The sequence below is a fragment of the Strongylocentrotus purpuratus genome, unplaced genomic scaffold, assembly GCF_000002235.5.
Source record: "Strongylocentrotus purpuratus isolate Spur 01 unplaced genomic scaffold, Spur_5.0 spur5_contig_842, whole genome shotgun sequence".
NCBI lineage: Eukaryota > Metazoa > Echinodermata > Echinoidea > Camarodonta > Strongylocentrotidae > Strongylocentrotus > Strongylocentrotus purpuratus.
The window spans coordinates 955868-976219 of NW_022145549.1; the positions used below are offsets into that span (position 1 = coordinate 955868).

The 20352-nt window shown below is 37.5% G+C and overlaps 1 protein-coding gene across 1 annotated transcript in view; it reads right to left on the bottom strand.

The window, feature by feature from the left end:
- Nucleotides 1–589: 589 nt before the first annotated feature.
- LOC115918762 overlaps nt 590–20352 on the bottom strand; it is a 32148-nt gene continuing 12385 nt past the window's right edge. Inside the window, exons 2-5 of the mRNA XM_030989659.1 lie at nt 10107–10448; nt 9362–9490; nt 5067–5155; nt 590–2561 (exon numbers count right to left, since the gene is read on the bottom strand). Coding sequence (XP_030845519.1) covers nt 2349–2561; nt 5067–5155; nt 9362–9490; nt 10107–10448 — 773 coding nt within the window. The 3' untranslated portion in view covers nt 590–2348. The remainder of the gene's footprint in view (nt 2562–5066; nt 5156–9361; nt 9491–10106; nt 10449–20352) is intronic.

Below are 20352 nucleotides of genomic sequence, written 5' to 3' on the forward strand. Positions count from 1 at the left end.
CGAGAACAAATGCAGACAACACACATTTTGAAGTAGAAATATATATAACAAGATGTATTTATTTCAGCACTTTGTTAATTATTCATATACATATAAGCCAACATTTGGACCCAACATCAACAATTCAAAATATATATCATTATATTTATAGCGTGCATAGAGGTTTTAACCTCATACATATTATTACTGTTTCAATATTGCTTGATGAAATGTTGAAGAAATTTACAATTGTAACAAGATCGCAAAGACTTTCAAGAAATGAACGGAAGCTAGATTACAATACCCTATTGTCACTATGAATATGACGGACAAAGAAAGAGGACAAAATATACAGTTCCTCATTCTACCCTCAACAATTGCTGTGGTAGACGAAGGAACATCACTTCACTGCTATTCTGTAAAAATGTGTAGAACCGGTGAATATACATGTGAATACACATTTTTACATAATAGCAGTGAAGGGATGTTCCTTTGTCTACCACAGCAATTGTTGAGGGTAGAATGAGGAACTGCATATTTTGTCCTCTTTCTTTGTCCGTCATGTTCATAGTGTGTATATCCCACAGAAATCATGTTTAGATTCGTAATGCGACATTCCAATGTTCACACATTTCAATGGCTGGTGGACAGGGCGATTGAAACTGCCTTTTATTTCTCGGAAGTCATTATGATCGCGTTATTTATCCAAGTTCTTGCATTAAAGATATAGCTCATAAATAATGTTGGTTTCAAAGACTCGAAGTACAAAACACCACTGTAAACTGAAAGTTAACCCACTCTACTACAGGCATTGCGATAGCAGCTTATTTAAGAATTGCATACACACAAAAAGATAAATAGGTAATTGCATAAAGCGTTACATTCAGCACAAAAAACAATGTAGTACAGTATTATACAAGGTTTAAAGTGTATACACAGAAACAGAATATGTTGTTCGATATCTCATTCATTCTCCCTTATACCCCATTATAGATATTAAGCAATATCTTGAAATTACGTTTTGTGACAAAATTTGAATATCTGATTGGATATGTAACAGTAAATCAATGGTACATGTAAATACTATTCTATTCTAGCAGTAATTGTGAGACTATGCCTACACCTTTGTTCAATTTTCGAACATTCACATCCATCAAAACGTGCGAATATCTGGCTATGCTAATACTCCAAATCTGATAGAAGTTTACTTTGACAGCAGTTTTGTTGTGTCCATGAAACAAAGCCATTGGCGTATCGAGGGAGGCGTTTTGGGTGTTCAAACACCCCCCCCCCCCCCTCCTTATCTACCGGCTAGCTGATTCGCCGCTAAATATATTCTCACGAATTGGGAAGAAGAAAAAAACCTCCCTTATAAAATCCTGGATACGCCCTTGCGCAAAACCTTCAAGTCGTACGTTTTCACAAAGGAAGCGTTTGCATACCGGGGAATAATGAAAAACACAAGTAGTCCAACTTTCCATTCTTTCAGTAATACACGACGTTTCTTTTCAAAATGCATCATAAAAATAATGTTCATGGTATTTAGTACAAAATTCAATACAGTGTACAGAAATGTAGTAATAAGTACTTTTAGATGAGCAAAATATAAGAATAATGCAAGTGCGAATGGATACATCGATTCTAGTATATACATGTATAATATTAGGCCTATCACAATATATATTTTAAACAGATTGGCACAGCTCGTACAGACATTCAAATTTGTTTCATCATATAATATATGCCCCTCTCTCTCTCTCTCTGTTTGTCTCATCCCTTATTTTTCTTCTCTCTCTCTCTCTCTCTCTCTCTCTCTCTCTCTCTATGCATGTTGGTGACTTGACCTGCCATCAATATGTAAAGTGAGATCTTCGTAGTGTTGAATCACTCTTAGTAGGCCTACTCATGTATATTCACTCATTTTTCTCAAGTTTGATAAATGTTTGCTAATTATTAATGCTATATATATAAAAATAAAAATTTGAAAACAGTGAAGATTCAATCTCATTAGGCCTACATTTTCTTTGCATTTCTTCACTCTTGCACGGACAGCACCACCATTGTGACTATTGGCACATCTTTAGTGTTCATTACATAGGCATGCCAATAACCTTTGAACCGAAGAAAAGGTCAAACGGGGTCAAACGACTTCAAACGGACGAGATTTAATTCATGCCTCTTTTCAGTCTCTCGTTAGCCTTTCAATCAATGCATCCCACTTTTTCTACAAACAATCTAAACCATCTTGCACAAGGTTTCAGCTTGAAGCTTAGGATTATATTTCATTGTTTTCAGTCTCTAGTCTTTTACTAGTCTTTACTAGTCTTTACTTCAATAGGTGTCACTCCTCAAATATGTAAACTTCGAGATCATCTCTGCGAATCTTCATCCTGTAATCGATTGAGCACTGTTGTGGTGGTTGTGGTAGTGGTGGTAGCAACCCCACTGTCTGTATCGTATGTAAAACTGTGGTCGAGGACCGTTGATACATGGTCCGGACTCTCCGGGTCTCTGGACGTAACTGATGAGTGTCCGTCGGACGATTTCCTCTTCACGTATCGCTTGCCAAGTACGATGAGGATCTGAATACGTATACCAAACAAACAAAATCAGAGAAATAAAAAAATTACTTTATAAATCATCAACTGCCAGGCACAATACAGATGGTAAAAGATTGTGGTGATGGTGGTCGTAGGAATGGAAAATAAGAAGAGGAATGAAGAAAGAGAAGATGGAAGTAGAAGAAGCAAAGAAAAAGGAAGAGAAAGAGGTGAGGAAAAAAAAGAGTGAAGAGCGAAAAGAGGAAGAAGGGGAAAGGAGGGTAGGAGAAGAACAAGGAGGAGAAGAAGAAGAAGAAGAAGAAGAAGAAGACGAAGAAGAAGGAGAAGAAGAAGAAGAAGAAAAGAAGAAGAAGAAGAAGAAGAAGAAGAAGAAGAAGAAGAAGAAGAAGAAGAAGAAGAAAAGAAGAAGAAGAAGAAGAAGAAGAAGAAGAAGAAGAAGAAGAGTAGTAGTAGAAGAAGAAGAAGAAGAAGAAGAAGAAGAAGAAGAAAATGAAGAAGAAAAAGGAGAAGACGAAAAAGAAGAATATTTCCTTTAACATAGTTTATAGTGTTTTCCAGACATAAATGAATTACGGCAAACTCATACATAGAAAACAGGCAAATTAGATCGGAAAGAAACTGAACAGGTTCTCTATTTTCGTTAAACTATTTCAAATTTCAGACATACCACTAATTTTAATATCGTTGTTTCAGATAATAAAAACATTTGACCCCAAGACAAGAAAATAATGGCAGGAAGACCCATCATCCTTGTTTGGCCTGTGCAAAACCGACATATTGATGACAACAAAATTGCAACGTTGATGCCGTCGGCCCATGAATTGGAAATAAATCTTGATATAAAAGGTCAAGTTGGACTTTATACGAGGTAAATGCCTCGGGGGTTACTGCTCCACTTTTTTATGTAATTCACATCGGCTGGAAAATGTCACGTATTTCAGCTAACCTCGTGGGAATCACAGTAACTGATTTACCCAAATAATACATCATTGTATTCCCGAAGGTAATTTGTCGTAAGTAATTGTATTGTGCTTACAAATTTGATTATCATATTAACCATATGCATACAATCATGCCAACTGTTCAGATTAAAGAGGAACATTCCTCTTTTTGGGAGAAGATAATTATCATTTTAATGCAGGTGTTCCTCTTCCTGTACAAATTTGTCTGTAGTATTGAATAGGAGAGTTAGGATTGTTCCTCTTTTTTTTGAAAATAGCATAATTTGTACAGATTTCTGATTTTCAAATGTTGGCATGTATGCATATGTATTTATATCATCACCACCATAAGTACATGATGCGCGGGTGGTGGGGTGCCTAGAATTTCGAAACTTTACCAATTTTTGAACGCAGCTGATGAGGAGGGTTCGCGTAATGTTTTGATAAATGGAAAATAAACAGTATCTGACATTCATCTGGCGTCCACACGGTTATTAGAAAAGGGGTTTTTTGTTTGGGGGGGGGGGGTATTAAAGCTTGGTAAAGGGCAGACGATACATGGCAAACAAATACAAAAGAAAAACAAAACAGATAAAGAAAAAAGACGAAATCTATCAAAGTTAAAAAGCATACTGAAAACAAGAAAGAAAAGGAACAGAATTTCAATGACAGCCGCTCAAGCAGTTTAGTCTTACTATCTTCGGTTGACAATATGAAGGTATCAGTATGGGCGGATCCAGGATTTCTTTCTTGGGGGGGCTAATTTGAAATTATGCGAGCCAAATATTAGTACGTAATGGTGACCAGCAGTGGCGTAATGAGCAAAATGTTTGGAGGGGGGCAGACAAAAAATCTGCCTCACCCCCACTCTTACATGCCCCGCTGAACGTTTTTCAAAGATAGTGGGGGAGGCTAAAGTATTTACGATCAGGTAGAGCGTAGCGTATATTGGCGTGGGGTCTAAGGGCAAAGCCCTGGTAGGGGTCAAGGGGATATGGGCATTTAAGTAGGGTCAGATAAGCATATTGTGATACCTTATTCATGACACTGTCAGGTCACTAATTGGCATGGGGTCCAGGGGCTGAGCCCCCTGTAACATTTTGTAGCATTTTATAACGGTCAGATAAGCATTCAGGGGCCTGCCTTAGACCCCCTGGTGGGGTCCAGGGGCAGAGCCCCGAAAGCTTTTCTTCTTTTCCCTTCCCTTTATCTCCTCTTTTCCTTTTTCTTTCTCTTTCCTTCCTTCTCTCTTATTTTTTTGATGGGGGGAGGGGGCAACAGCCTGGAAGGCAAGGACCTTTCGACCTTTCGCCCCCGCCCCCCTCTTTTCCCTTTTTCTTTCCCTTTCCTTCCTTCTCTCTTACTTTTTTATGGGGAGGGGGGGGGGGGGGGGGCAACAGCCTGGAAGGCAAGGCCCTTTCGACCTTTCGCCCCCCCCCCTCTTTTCCTTTTTTCCTTCCCTTTCCTATCTTCTCTCTTATTTTTTTGATGGGGAGGGGGGCAACAGCCTGGAAGGCAAGGCCCGCTCGCCCCCCCCCCCCAGGATCCGCGCCTAGATATACAGCTTCCAAGTCTGCGAACTTACCACAAGAACTGCTATCACAAGAAGAAGCGGCCAGATTGTCTTATGAATAGAGGATCTCGATTTCTGATTGTAGGCTTCATTTTCTCCTCCTGAATATGAAAATAATCAAAACAAAAGAGAAAAAGTATTAAAAACGAGAAGTCTTTAATCATAAAGGATGCAAAGGATTGTGCAATCCGATTTGACCTATTAGAATGCGTTTTCTCACACTCTTTTATTTCATGGTACTTGACTGTATAAACAGAGATGCCGTCATTTTCCCATGGGTAATTTAAATGTAAGAGAATGGTACAATAGGACTAACCACTTCCTCATGTTGCCGAGGGAAAAGAAAGTAAAATGAGTAGATATAAAATAAGTCGCGTGTATAATATGATTTTTATATGACATCTTTTGGACATTAATATCTGTTTAAAGATAAACTTGAGTTCTGGTAAAAAAAAGAAAATGAATTCTCACAGAATCTAACGAAACTTACACTGAATGTTCAAGATTACAAATAAATGTCATGTGCCAAACAATTTTGGAAGAAAATGTATACTGGCTGAGTAATGAGCATAGAAAGATAAGGAAATCAGGGTAGTACTAGCCCCGACACCATGTGTGTTGTCTCATATACATCTTTCTGTGTAAGTGATTGTTACTTTACCAAGACTCTGCCAAATTAATGATGATTTTGATGACTCCAGAACCTTGCATTACACACCATTACTTACATGCTTTATGATCAACTTTTCTGATCCATTCCACACCTTTTCTTTCACAATGCAATCGCATTACCAGAACTCAAGTTTATCTTTAATGTAGCTTATAATTGATTACCATAACCTTTCATGTCTGTACCTTTCCTATTGCACTCTGTATAAATGTACCATGTATGTATTTCATCTTTTGCACAAGCTGCGCCTTGAGCATTTGACTGTCAATAAATGTTATAAATCTTATGTATTATTATTATTATTCATATTCATATTTATTTTCAAATTTATTGTCCAATGATTGGAAATTTGTTTCATTTGCGTGTCAATACAAGGTTACACCTCACTCAATCATTTTGTGTTGTTCACATGTTTATATGAAATTGCGCTTTGTTATGGTAAATTTAGCACTGCTGTATGAACAGCAAATCGAGATAAAGTAAATAGGAATTAAAGGGACTTTGTAACATTGTTCAGATGAGAGAAAATGGTGCTAAGGTAGTGACTTCGGTGCTAAATGTACAATTAAAGATAATCAGAAAGTTTGAGTGAAAACAGAATATTATTATTGATAAAAATAGGGAAAAACTGATCTGATCGATTCTCCCACTGAACAGAACTATTTTAATTACATTTTAGGTGAATGAAAATCATCACAGAGCAATAAATTGGCTTTTTATACCATTCCAGACATTTAAGTGTTGACATATTTTTAAAAGCCTATCTTATGTCTTATTTTCAAGGAAAAACGGTTGGATAATTTCAAAAATGGTTGGGAGAATTTACTGTTAATCACTGTTAGAGGGTGTAGCACAGTGACGCCTTCAAAGAAAACCATAAACACCTGTGTGGTTTGAGAATTTCATTAGGAATATTTGCATGTTAGAGGGTAAGTACAGTAGAAGGAATGTAATAAGTAACATTCCACACAAAAATTAAATTTTTTCATCAACCTTCAACAATGTCACTGAGTCACTTTAAATTTGAAATTGAAAAATAAATAAATGGTTTAGATGTTCAAAAGCAAGGTCTCATAACCCGTTGGCTCTCCAAAAAAGGATTTCCCATAGTTAAAGTCCAAGGTAAAAACAAAAATGGTGATCAGTTTAACGAATTCTTTAAACATATTTGATACGAGTACCTAGACAAGAGTATCCATTATCGCAAAAAAAATACTTTTACACGAAATGAACAGATAATTTGGATGAAAAGCTTTGTCAATATATCGCAATGTCATTACTTATATAAACTATATAGTTAACGATAGAGATAGTACATGCAAATTCATATTGTATATATAGGGGGGGGGGGGCTAGAAAAAACATAAAGTTCTTAGTATATTGCGGTGTATGGTGAAATGCCACACAAAGGTCACACAGTTTATAGGTCATCCCCGTACACAAATATAAATTGTATGATATGATTTATGTGTAGACATGTCAACAAGGGCAATTTGTGTTTAATTTTTAGACGTCGTCGATCAAGAGCAAGTCAACACTGACCTCATAACACGGTGGGTCACAGAGCTGATGGTATTAAAGGTATTACAAAGTTTTGGTATAGGGTCATAAATTTGGTTCAAATGGACATTTTGGAAGCATATGCGATCCTACAATAATCAGTGATCGTTGTCGCGGTTGAAATCGAGTCTAAAGTTATGAAACTGTAAATAATAAACTCATTATGTTGTATAGCTACCTCTGAAGGTCAAGATATTAATTAAGCTATAAAACAGTGTTTCTAGACTAAAATCGACCGATTAGCTATTCCCGTTTGGAAATTATATATCACAATTACATATTCTGATATTTTCATAGTCGCAGCTACCATTGTACAGCGGTAGGCGCTTTTTAAAATTTATCAAAATTTACCCGGAGCACCGGTAAATTGTTATATTCCATTTTTCTTGAAAGCAGAAGTGTTTAGGGGCTACATTTACTTGTTCTTATAATACATCCACAGGGGCATCCAGATATATCAAAATTGTAAAGAATCACTATGGCCACCCAATTTTCAAAATTCCCCAAAACTTTGTATTACCTGTAAGTTGAAATCGAAAATGAAGACAAAGTTTAGCAATCTGTGAAGCACTGGCTTATCAACAACAACAAAATGGGGGGGGGGGGGGGGGGGTCATGAATTCAAGGTGAAAATATAGTTTTTAAAAAGATATCAAATGAAGAATATAAATCTTCATCGAAATTGAATTTCTGAGTTTCATGGAAAATTCGTATGTATTGATGGGAGCCAGATAGAGAGAGACAAGGAGATGAAAAGAGATACATATATAGAGGGATGGAGAGATAGCGAGATATAGAGAGAGAGAGAGAGAGAGAGAGAGAGAGAGAGTGATATATATATATATATAGAGAGAGAGAGAGAGAGAGAGAGAGATGCAGCTAGAAACAGAGATAGGTAGGGTTATATAATTATATAGAGAGATAAAGAAAGAGAGAAATGTATATAGAGAGAGACAAAGAGAATAACAAGGAGACAAAGTTTTCACAATCACGAAGACTTTCATGCAAGCAATATAACCTGAGGCAAGTGTAATAGCCCAAAAGTACTACCTTATCAAGTTTGTGAACAGTACACTTACATATCATATAACCCGAACATCATTTTTGTGAGCAGCTCAAATGACAATGGGATATTAAAATCGCCTTTTAATTGATATTTTTTGTGAAAGCCTTCGCGATTGTTTTATTACATGTAGCAAGAATAACAACACATTTTGGAAATGAGCACTGGTGCATTAAAAGGGAATGAGATCGGAATGAGATATATTTATCAAACCACTATTCCAACTCTTTTATAAATGGAGGTCAATATCTCCTTACCTAGAATCCCGGCTTTTTACATTTTGGGGAGATTAATCCCTCTCCTCCCCCCTCTGATCTCTTTCTTGAAATCCTGGAACTACCCCCAGGGTGCGACAGACGACACGGCTTCTTAAAGTGAAACTGTAATGTATTGTTCACTTTGACCTTTGACCCAAATGTGAAATCACAAATGACCTCTCTATTTGCATTCCGATCTGAAATTCCTTCCATGCACTCTACAATCAAAATTCAAGATAGAAGGAATCAGAGAGGTATGGCCATGACCCTGTTTGCTCTTTACTCCCTCCTTATTTCGTCTGATCAGGACGTTTACTCCATCTCAGAAGACGACTTCTTTTCTTCGACATGCCGAGGACATTCTTGTTATTGCGGATGTTTGCAGGATATGTTGACGGGACGATGAACTATACCGGCGGTCTCATTTACTATTGAGAGGTTCATTTTGTTCGCGCTCAGTGAGTGACATACATATTTTCAACCATAACCGCTCCTATAAATATTATACTTACTATACAAAAATTACCAAGTTCTGGAATGAGCTACAGACTGCTTTCATTAAATCTATCTCATTATCACATTTATAGCAAAGGACGTGGATCAGGTATTTTGTATTAAAACTGGGGCACAATCTGGAAAGATTCCTGAATTAAAAGGACAATTTGTCGTGAGCATTCAAGGTATTTGGGTTTCAAAATGGGTCACATTCCAAAAGCCTGATACCCCCCCCCCCCTACTCCCCCTTAGGGCTACACACCTGATGATGCTGTACTGCTCCTCATTGAGATTGTTCGGTAGACTACTTCGTTGTGTTCACTGGGTGCTCTACTCCCTGTCCGCAGCCTGTCTAATGATGTAGTCGATGACTCTGGAGTAGTGGTCGGAGCTGGACAAAAAAGCAGCACGAAAATAAAATGATGAAGCAAATGATAAAACCAGACATAAAAACTTGACGACAAAAATGGAAGTTATTATAACGACTTGAATATAGTCACATTTCTATTTAATAGAAACAGTTCAATTTACTCTAATAAAGTAACAAATAGTCACAACAAAGCAGAAGAAGGCGATGCCAGAAAAGTAAAACATGCTGGGGCAAAACTTCTTAAGGGTCAAGTGAACAAGGAGCTGCTTTAAGTTCGACCACTTTGGCAGCCGGACGTCCTAAACTTTTTTTATATCCGTTCTGAGAGAATAAAATGTCACTTCTAACATTGTTTGGTAATTTTGATTTATTTTTTGTCTTGTTTTGTTGATGTTTGTTTTTCATTGTTAAGCTTTTTGTTCATGTACGTGAAGTTTTAAACAGGGTCGGTGTTCTTGTATGCGTCGTAGACTCGTCAATAGGTAAATCGTGCCCCGCCCCTGATGATTATGGGCACAGTTACTAATTAATCATACAGCCTCCACCCCCCCCCCCCCCTGGCATCCCCCACTTATTTTTCGTAATATTGTTTACAGTCAGTGTACATGTATTATACAGCATCAATCAATATACCCACCTCCAGTTAAAGCTGGCATGACTGTAAGCATCTTGGTCGGATGACGGGAACACATCCCCGCGACGTCAGGCCAGCAGCACCCGTACAACCCGGAGTCTTCCAAACGTAGCCGAAATATCGTCATGGTGCAGTTGATACGGTTGGTATTTACATCCCGAGTAGAACCCGAACGGATGTGCCTCGGGCCTTCGGCAATGCTCGTCGAGTTCTTCGTGAATCGGATTCTGGTTCGGCATACGGTGTCGGCATTCATGTTGTTATTTGTGAGGCTTACCCAGCATCCAAGAGTGAAATTTGACCCTTCCACGGATGACCATCCACCAGGGCTTTTAATAATGGTGGCTGTGGAAGTAATATGAACAGTAATAATAATCAAGAGTAATAATAATAATATTAATAATAATGCTACTACTAATGATAAAAAGGATAATAATAACGATAATAATATTGATAATAATGACAAAAAATATAATAATAGCCATACGATTTTAAACAATACTTGCAACAACATCTAATCTACAATTTATTTCCTATATCATTTTGATGTTAAACCGCCAGGGGCTCACAGTCTCGCAGTGATGTGGTCGATTCAAATCCATAGCAACTGGGGGGGGGGGGGCACTTAATTTGTTTAATCTTTTTAAAGGTAAAATTGTGGTAATAAACTTTTCCCACATTTTTTTTTTGCCAGGGTTGGGGGCCCGTTTTTTTAACTGTTTTTGCAAGGGGTCCCCGGCACCCCCCCCCCCCCCCCCCGTGGATCCGCGCCTGGATGAGACTGTGGGAAGGGAGTTGTCATGCAGACACGTACTCCAATTTGACACTTTACCGGAATTCCTACAGCCTTGAACAGAGCCTAGCCCTGTCAGTCTATGGCTGTATCCAGACCAGTTTAAGTACGGAGCCTATATGCAGTGACCTGGTGGGTGTTTCACAAAGTCTTTTTACAATGACAACTGACAAAAAATTGTGAAAAAATGTGCTGATTACCAATCAGAAGCAAGGATCTCAGTAGCTCATTTTGTCACTGATGACCAGTTTTGTGAACCCCCCCCCCCCCGCTCCCCTGTACGCTTATTCTCACAGTGCAGACACTATTACTATTAGCGCAGCGACAGACGAGGGTTTGTACCAGGGAGAGCGGTCGTTTCATGATCTTCACGTCAAATTCCGTCTCCTGTTTTCATTTCTTTTCAATGTATGATCCCCCTCTCTCTCTCTCTCTCTCTCTCTCTCCCCTCTCTCTCTCTCTCTCTCTCTCTCTCTCTCCTCTCTCTCTATCTATCTCTCTCTCTCTCTCCCTCTCTCATTTATCAAGAGACATGTGCCCCCCCCCCCCCCCTCACGAAATATATTCTGTTTCTACGCCACTGTGACATTCAGGCCCATCCGTTTACAGGAGAGTGACCTCTTGGGCGACCGGTTTCAGTTCAAATCCATTATGTGATCCGTGCGAATTAGGTGAACATTGATTCTTGGAGCAAACAAAATGTCGGATTGTTATCTGGTAATATAATTTGCTATTTGCATTTAGGTAAACAATCCTTCATTTCAGTTTCGACAGTAAACCTGGGAAAAATCAGATCATTCGAAATTCGTAGGTGTAGACCAGTTCTGGTCATGCGATTGCATTGTGAGAGAAACGTTGTGGAACCAATCATAAAAGGTTGATCATCTAGCATATAAAAGTATTGATGTGTACTGCAAGGTTCTGGAATCATCAAAATAATAAGAAATTTGGCCCAGTCTTGGTAAAGTTACAAGCACTGTACACAGAAAGATGTATATGGGACTACCCGATATCAATCCAGTCTGGATAGATATAATAATCTACCACATATGTCAATTAGAAGGCGGTTTCCCAGCAAAATTTGTATCATCACGTTTTAGTCAAAACATATTATTTCACATGATTGGTAATAAGAGCTTCCTTTTCATTTTTTGAGAAGAGGGCGTTTCCAAAACTGGTCCAAAAGAGGAATACACTTGTTATACATGAATGTTATTGAGCAACACCCTTCATACTTTCATCATGTTCTGTAGACAATAATAAATCATATGCAAGGTATACTAAGAGGACTTACAATAAAATACAAGTAAATAAACAACCAAGCAGGGGATGACCTATAAACGATGTAAAAGATTGAAACAGATCTATACAAAATAATCAATATATATGAAATATAAGGTATTTGTATAATTTGTAATTCATTGTCGTCGTTTTATCTTTACATTTACAAACTGAGATTACATTCTCTCATCCTTAAATCTAGCTTTAAATAAATTCAAACTGGTGTAATCTGAAACAAAAGCCGGTATACCCAGCAACTAATTATAAACATTGTACAGGAGATTTATTTTTTCAATCTGAACCACAATAATGCTAATTCACTCTCTCTCTCATTAAATCCTCAAGTGGTTTCGTTTTAAGTTGCAACTTCCGAATGTTATCATGTTTATATCATTAATCATGTGAAATGCTGTAACAGGCAGCCTAATTACAACACTAGACTTAACCTTGTTTAACATCCGTATTGTCTATGCAAACACAGATAATCTTAAATCACCTATTATCTGACAATATCAATATACAGCAGCGAGAGTAGATTCATACTTTTCATGCGCTGACATGACTTCGAATTAAAGCAATGGATGTTACATTTTGATTCTGTTACATGTTACATTTGGTTTTGATACTACATTGCTGTACTATCAACATTCCGCCTTCTGATCACCAGTCACTTCGCTAAACTTAACCCGAACTGACTACATATTAACATCCTTTAATGTAATTGTGCAACCAGATTTGGAATAAATCGGCTGGTAAACACGTTGAGAGCCGGACCTATATACTAATAAAAGGAAAATATTTATATTCGATTCTCTTTCAACACCCTATTTTATTTCCTATACAATTCATATTCATTTCAATATTTAATATCTCTTAATGTTAACACTTGACAGGGAATGACACATATGAATATTGAAATCGCCAGTGTCGATATGTTGATTGTCTTCGCAATTATCATAAGTACATAAAGATAGAAAGAGGGGGGAGGGGTATTAACGGAGGGAGAAATCCTTAAATGACACACATAAATTAAGGGATGCATTCAGGTAGCCTAATTGCACTTCGCTTATTGTAACCTTCCCCTTTGTTTTTTAAAATACATAATTGTTACTGAATTCGTCTATATTGACCCAGCTGTAAAGTTACACAAGCCATACTTTGTGTACAAACTATTCATTTGAAATTAAGCTTTCGCCTTGGCCTAATTTACTGCTTTTGGGTCATCGATGAAGCGTTCTACCGGAAAATATCGTTACAAGTTTAAAAGTTTTAAAAAAGTAAGCCATTTCTTTCATTTGCAGGGTTGGTCTATAAGAGTACCGAAGTGTGACGTCACACCGGCCAAGTTGTCACGGCTGCACTAGTTACAGACATGTGCTGAACAATGGTGTGGCGATCATAACAGCGCCAAACAATGAATCTGCTCTGATTCAGCCCCTTGCTTGATTGATTCCGCGGAGAACCTCATGCGCAAGTTCTGTTGTTTAAAACCCGTAACCTGGATGAGTTCCGAATATGACGATGGTACTTCGGTATCTTCAGAAAAGAGATTTTTTTTATCAATGAACAAAATGCACACAATGGTGATCAGAGACCATACGGAAATCTGGAGGTTAGGCGTGCGTCATATTTCACCCAAAATTTGGTCTTTTTGTTTTAACTAAAAAATAAATTGATTTTTTTTTTTTTTTAATTTATTTCCCCCTATTAATCGTTAAAACCCTTATAATATTTATGGATATTTGGATGTTAAATATTTTGTCATCGAGACTTTGAATGAATAAAGAGATATTGAAGACACAATACGTAATTGTCAGCTTATGTGAAACAGGGAGGGAAAGCGAACTGACTGTGAATAGACCATCCACCACGATATGGAGGGACCCCCACCCCCCCCCCCAACTCGGCGATAATGGGGTAATAATGGATTTTTTTTTAGAGAGAGACTGAAAGGGACAAAGGGAGGGAATAAATGTGAAAGATAAGGAAAGGGTAAGGAAGAGGGAATGGGAAAATGGGATACATAGTGAGAGCGAGAGATTGGTAGAGATGGAAAGGCAGATAGAGAGAGAGAGAGTGAGGGAAAGAGAGAGAGAGAGAGAGAGAGAGAGAGAGAGAGAGAGAGATCGGGATCCCGGGACTGAGGGCTAGCCTAGCAAAGCCAAAGATCTTAGATAAACAAGACATTCCTGTAAAAAAAAAAAAAAAAAAACATATATAGGTTAATGCAGGAAAACGAGGTTCTTGGGAAAGGTAGTTATTCCCCTAGTATGACATTGAAATTGCTTCAATGTGACTCATATGAAATTTGAAGACATGAAGTACCATAAAATAAACAAAAGCTGGAAAGACCTTGCATATATTAACAGCAATATCACGGCTGCTTTTGGCCTTCAAAGGTGCAACTTTTTTTCCTCGAATTTCCCTCAAATCTCGCTCGTTATGCTCGCTAACAACGCTTCACTCGCTCGTAAATAATGATTAAGACAAACACACGCACCTTCAAACTATTATGCTTAAGCAGTATCTTGGACCATGACCCTGGTATTAAATTTATTAATCACAATGCAGGGGTTTATATAAACTCATATGCCAATGTCTAAAATATTATATATTTTTTTTCCCTGTGGTTTCCCTTTGAAGGTACCCCTTTTTTCAAGGGTCTTTTTGTTAATGCCAGCCCCTGATTAAATTATTTAATTTTGTTTCGTTTGTTATGTGTTTTCGCTTGCTTGCTTGCTTAAAAAGTGTACACCTTTAACAAATCCAATGACAATTTCAATGTGTTTTCTTCTTTCAATTGTTTTGTGGATCCTAGATCCCTTAGTTTGCGTGAACTTCAAAGATTCAATATTTTTGGTACATTTGAAGTCCTTTCTATATAGAGTCTGAATTTGACTGCCATATCATATACAGACTATATTTAAACATATTATTTACTTCTTTTACTTTGAAATTGAAGATATTGATTGAGAAGAAAAGAACAAAGAAGATGGCATAATGTTATGATTCCTGAAATACCTGCCAAACATTGCAGCGATCGATCAACACATTCAAGCTCAATAAAGCAGGGACGGCAGATCTGGACCCCCTCCCTAACACCCGTCACATGGACCTTGTGCAGTTAGAGTTTCTTAATGTCTGCTTTGGCACGTAATTTTGTATTCGAGCGGATTATGCCACAATACCCTTTATACATGTAGTTAAAGGGCCAGTCTAACCCAACTGTTACACATGCGTCGGCTTTTAAAGCGGGCCCCGGAGGCGGCCTCACACCTGCAATTTGAAGCCGCCTCGAGATCATCAAACCCCTGTTACACATGATCTCGGGCCCGCAATTTTGCGTCTGCACATAGACCGGCCTCACATCGCCTTTTCACGAGCTGAAGTTGGGGCGGACTTCAGAAAGACAGAAAGAGAAAGGGATAGAATGATAAAAACAAAGAATAACATAAGAGAAGGTGATAGAAGGAAGAAACAAAGAATAAGATAAGGAAAGGCAGAAAGAGAAAGTGATGGAATGATAAAAACAAAGAATAACATAAGGAAAGACGGAAAGAGAAATGGATAGAATGATAAAAACAAAGAATAACATAAGAGAAGGTGATAGAAGGAAGACACAAAGAATAACATAAGGAAAGATAGAAAGAGAAAGTGATAGAATGATAAAAACAAAGAATAACATAAGAGAAGGTGGCAAAGGGCGCCCGATGTATTATGTTGATTATGATGACAGGTCACGTCACTTCCGCCTATAAGTCGGCCCCGAGTCCACTTTGGTGTTACACCTACTGATTGCGGGACTGAGGCCGGCCTCAAACCACATCCAGAGGTGGACTGAGTCCACCTGGCCTCAGTCCAGCTTTTCAAAAAAAGTTGGTGTTACACATACGTCGAGCCGCCTCCGGGGCCGGCCTCAGTCCACTTTCAGACGTACATATGGAAACGTTTTATCATCCGCTCAATCTGACTTGCGTGCATAGAACAAATAAGCATTTTTCCATGAAAAAGTGAAGTTTTCTAAAATGTGCGTTTCTTTCCAGCATTGGGGCGCCCGGAAGTCACTCGGGTAACATTTCATAAAGTATAATATAAAAAGACCATATGCAAATTTTCTGTACTTTCGTCGGAAAAAATACATTTATCCAGCACAATGTCGTCTCTTTTTACGTTGAAGAATAACAAATAGCGAGTTTCAATCACACTTTGGCCGCTTTCGCAAGCTCTCACTCGTTTCACTGTGGTCAAGCGACTTTGGGGCAAGCGGTTAATGAAAATACTAATCGTTAGCTTTCTTCTGGTATTTAACTTGTTTTGATTGATTGTATAATTATGTCAGAATAAAGGAAACAAAAAGGCTCGACCAATAACTTATCAGCGTCTGAATTGACCTTTTGACCTTGAATTCCCTGATGCAAGCGCACAAATGAGGTCATCTTGGCTAAATCGGTGTCTTTTATCGTAAAATGCGACACTTTCACAATGTTTATACATCTTTTTTAATTATTAGTAGGATATAACATATTTTTTCTGATATCACTGAAGTTTTGGGTTTTATTTAATGAGTAATTTTAAAATAAGAGCCATTTTACTGTTTTAATTTACTGGATCGTACCATTAAAATCGCAGTGTAGAAAGATGCATTTTCAACCGCGCCAAATTTAATTTACGTTCCGACATTCTGTTAAATGGGTTCGTGTTGTTAAGAATCCACTGCTTTCTGCTCCAACAAACGTTCACATGCGGAGTCGTTTATCAACTAAATTATTCAAATTTATGGATGCTTCCTAGCTTCCCAGGTGTTTGTGTTGCTGTTAAAGCATTTTATTCACCTGCTATCATTCTTTGTACTCCAATTGCCAGAACGCAAATTTTTTTTTGGTTTTATAGTTTCATCGGAGTCGTTTATCAACTATAATGTATTCAAATTTATGAATGCTTCCTCCCCAGGTGTTTGTGATGTTTAATGCATTTCATTCACCTGTTATTATTCTTTGTACTCAAATTGTTAGAATACAAAATGCATTTTGGTTTTATAGTTTCATGCAATAAGTCAATAAAAGAGTATGTTCTGCACAATAAAAACAATGTGTGTCCCTATTGTACAATGTGATGTGTCCCCTCATTTTGTAATAGTTAATTTACCCATTCACATAATGGAACTACCTGCCCGATGAAGCCAGTGGCCTGTGACCCCTGAGCACTCAACACCGTGTGGGAGTCAGTTTGTGGTCAAATTCTTTTATGAGACAAATACTAGCAAACGTTTCCATATGGTGCATAGCCTTTCAAAACATGAATACACCTCTACTGATTAATATTCCAGCCTCTGATTTTTCCAAAATGATAATAACCATCCATTTGTCACAGTTCTCACGCTTGTTGGGCCCTAATGTGATGACACATTAGACGTCATTGCGGGCATGTCCGATTTGACCTATACAACTAACGATTTTACATTAGGAATGACAAAATTGCCAGAAACGTATTGGGATTTTCAAGTGCATATCATTTTTCGGATAAATGTCTTTTTTGTTCCAAATAATATCATAGTTTGCCTTTTTAAAGACATTTAAATCCTTTTCACCGGAGAGGCGCCTGCAGTGACGTCATAAATAGTTGCGCAATACAGCTCTGAATGTCTTTAAAAAAATTTTTTTTTAGCCCGTTTTGGTTAGAGTGGCCCTTTAACGGTGTAAACCAGCAGTAAAGAAAGAAGAAATGGGAAATAAGAAACCTCTTAATTTCGTGAGTCGGCGGGAACTCTCCGTAATCAATACTCTATATGGTCAAAGCCTTGCCATTTTTATATTGAAAATAAATCTTACCTTACGATTTGTAAACCGACTCTAAAAAAGTTTTAAAAGACCTATAAAAGTTGGAGGAAACCTTTGAAAAGAACTTTGCCTTTTTACACACAAAAAAATTGAAAAATAGCGTCATTAATTGATTCAGTTTGTGTGTTGACCGGAGATTACAATAATAATGTTTTGTATGCTGATCTTTTATTACCGACTTTAATTAAGCTTGTACAAATTCACACAAATCATGGTACTTTAAAAGCGTTTAGTAAACCAACGGATCCCGTCGACTATGGATGTTTTGATTGGCATGTTGATTTTGCACAGTGAATATCGGTTTGTTGTAGACTAGGCTTGTATAAATCGCTACATAAGCCAGGGGCAGATCTAGGGGGGGGGGGTTCGGCGGTTTAAACCCCCCTTGGGCCGCCAAGTGGAGAAAAAAAGGGGAGAAAAGAAGAAGAAAAAAAGAAGAAAGAAAGTAAAACAGTACACCGGCGCGATTTTTGGAAAATCCTGGATCTGTCACTGGGTCAGAACCCCCCCCCCCCCCTTTGGCAAAAAAGCTAGATCCGCCCCTGTAGGCTTGTATAAATCGCTACAAAGTAGGCACATTTTTTGGACCGTTCGGTGAAAATCTAATAACACGATTGCAACTACTTTTGAAAAAATCAACCTGAGACAATTTGATCTGCTCTTTGCATCATCTATTGAAACATGTGATCATGACAATGACGTACTACGAAATCTGAACATGATATCTATGGGACATAAAATACATATAGGGTATAAAAGTGTCATTGAGTTGAAAAAAGCCTAACTTTCTTAATTTTATTCGATTTTTGCTCAGCTTTTCACTGCCCTGTTCCTCTCATGTTAGCTCTTATATTAAAGTAAACTGAACATCAAGGTGGACTTACCCTTTCAAAGAACCGGTAAAATGAGAGAAAGAGACCACTGATATTTTCGGATCATTCGAAAAAAATAGGAAAGGTTTTTGTTGTTGAAGTTTTCTTACCCTCCAGTCGATCGTCCGATACGATATCCTTGATAGGCACCGATATCAAGGCACATAAGTGACATAACGCACCAATGGCATTGACCGATTGTCCAATCGGAAGTTATTGGAAGCATAGTCATTTAAATATGAGTGAGATTCTCACATCACGAGTCCATTAAATGGCATGCTGGATATTAACGGTGGGAATGGGTTAAAGGTCTATCTCGTTTATAGAGAGCGTAAACCAGACAAAATGAATTGAATTCATATTAAAGATAAACTTGAGTTCTGGTTAAAAAAAAAAAAAAAAAACGTATTCTCACAGAATCAAACGAAACTTACACGGAATGTTCAAGATTATAATAAATGTCATTTGCCAAACAAGTTTGGTACAAAAATGTATACTGGCCGTCGTGGCCAAATAATGAGCATAGAAAGATAAGGAAATCAAAGTAAGTAGGCCCGACACCATGTGTGTAGTCCCATATACATCTTTCTGTGTACAGTGCTTGTTACTTTACTAAGACTGGGCCAAATTGATTATGATTTTGATGATTCCAGAACCTTACAGTACACACCAATACTTACATGCTACATGATCAACTTTTTTCTGATCCATTCCACACCTTTTCTTTCACAATACAATCGCATGACCAGAACTCACCTTTATCTTTAAAGTGACTGGAAACTGCTTGATAGAAAGGCCCTACGTCCTCATTCACATAGCCATGTGTTTAATGATACAAAAATGTGAAGGGTATGAACTCAACTTTATGTTATCTTAAGGCCTGGAAAAAAAAACTGTTACCTCTAGTCGAACATCTGAATGGGAAACAAATTCATGAATGAAAGATCCTAGGATCATGCCTTGATTAGGGTAAATAATCTTTAAAAACTTTAACATTTCGTTCTTGTACAGCTCATATCACATAGGCCGTGTATTATAAAGAGTTACGATAGATCTTACATTTGATAAATACAAGATGAGCCATAAACTTACGCTCAATATTAACCTTACGATCAATCAAAAGGCTTTATAATACATGGACATAATGATATATGTTCCATCTGCATTTCCAAAGAGCCTTGAGCATGTTGGAATGTTAATATTTGAAATATGACAATCTTAGTAATAATGTGATAAAGATAATAATGATAATAAAAATTAGAAATTAATGATATGCCTTATTTAATATGTTATATTGATTATATCTTTAGACTTTTGGGAATGACCTAAATGTATTTACGTCACGTTGGGTTCTCTCAGATTCCTGACCTATATTTCACTATTTTACATTAAAGACTTTAAAGCGAATTCAGTCTTAAATGTATAGACCAGTTTTTGGAACGCCCCCCTCAAAAAATGAAATGGAA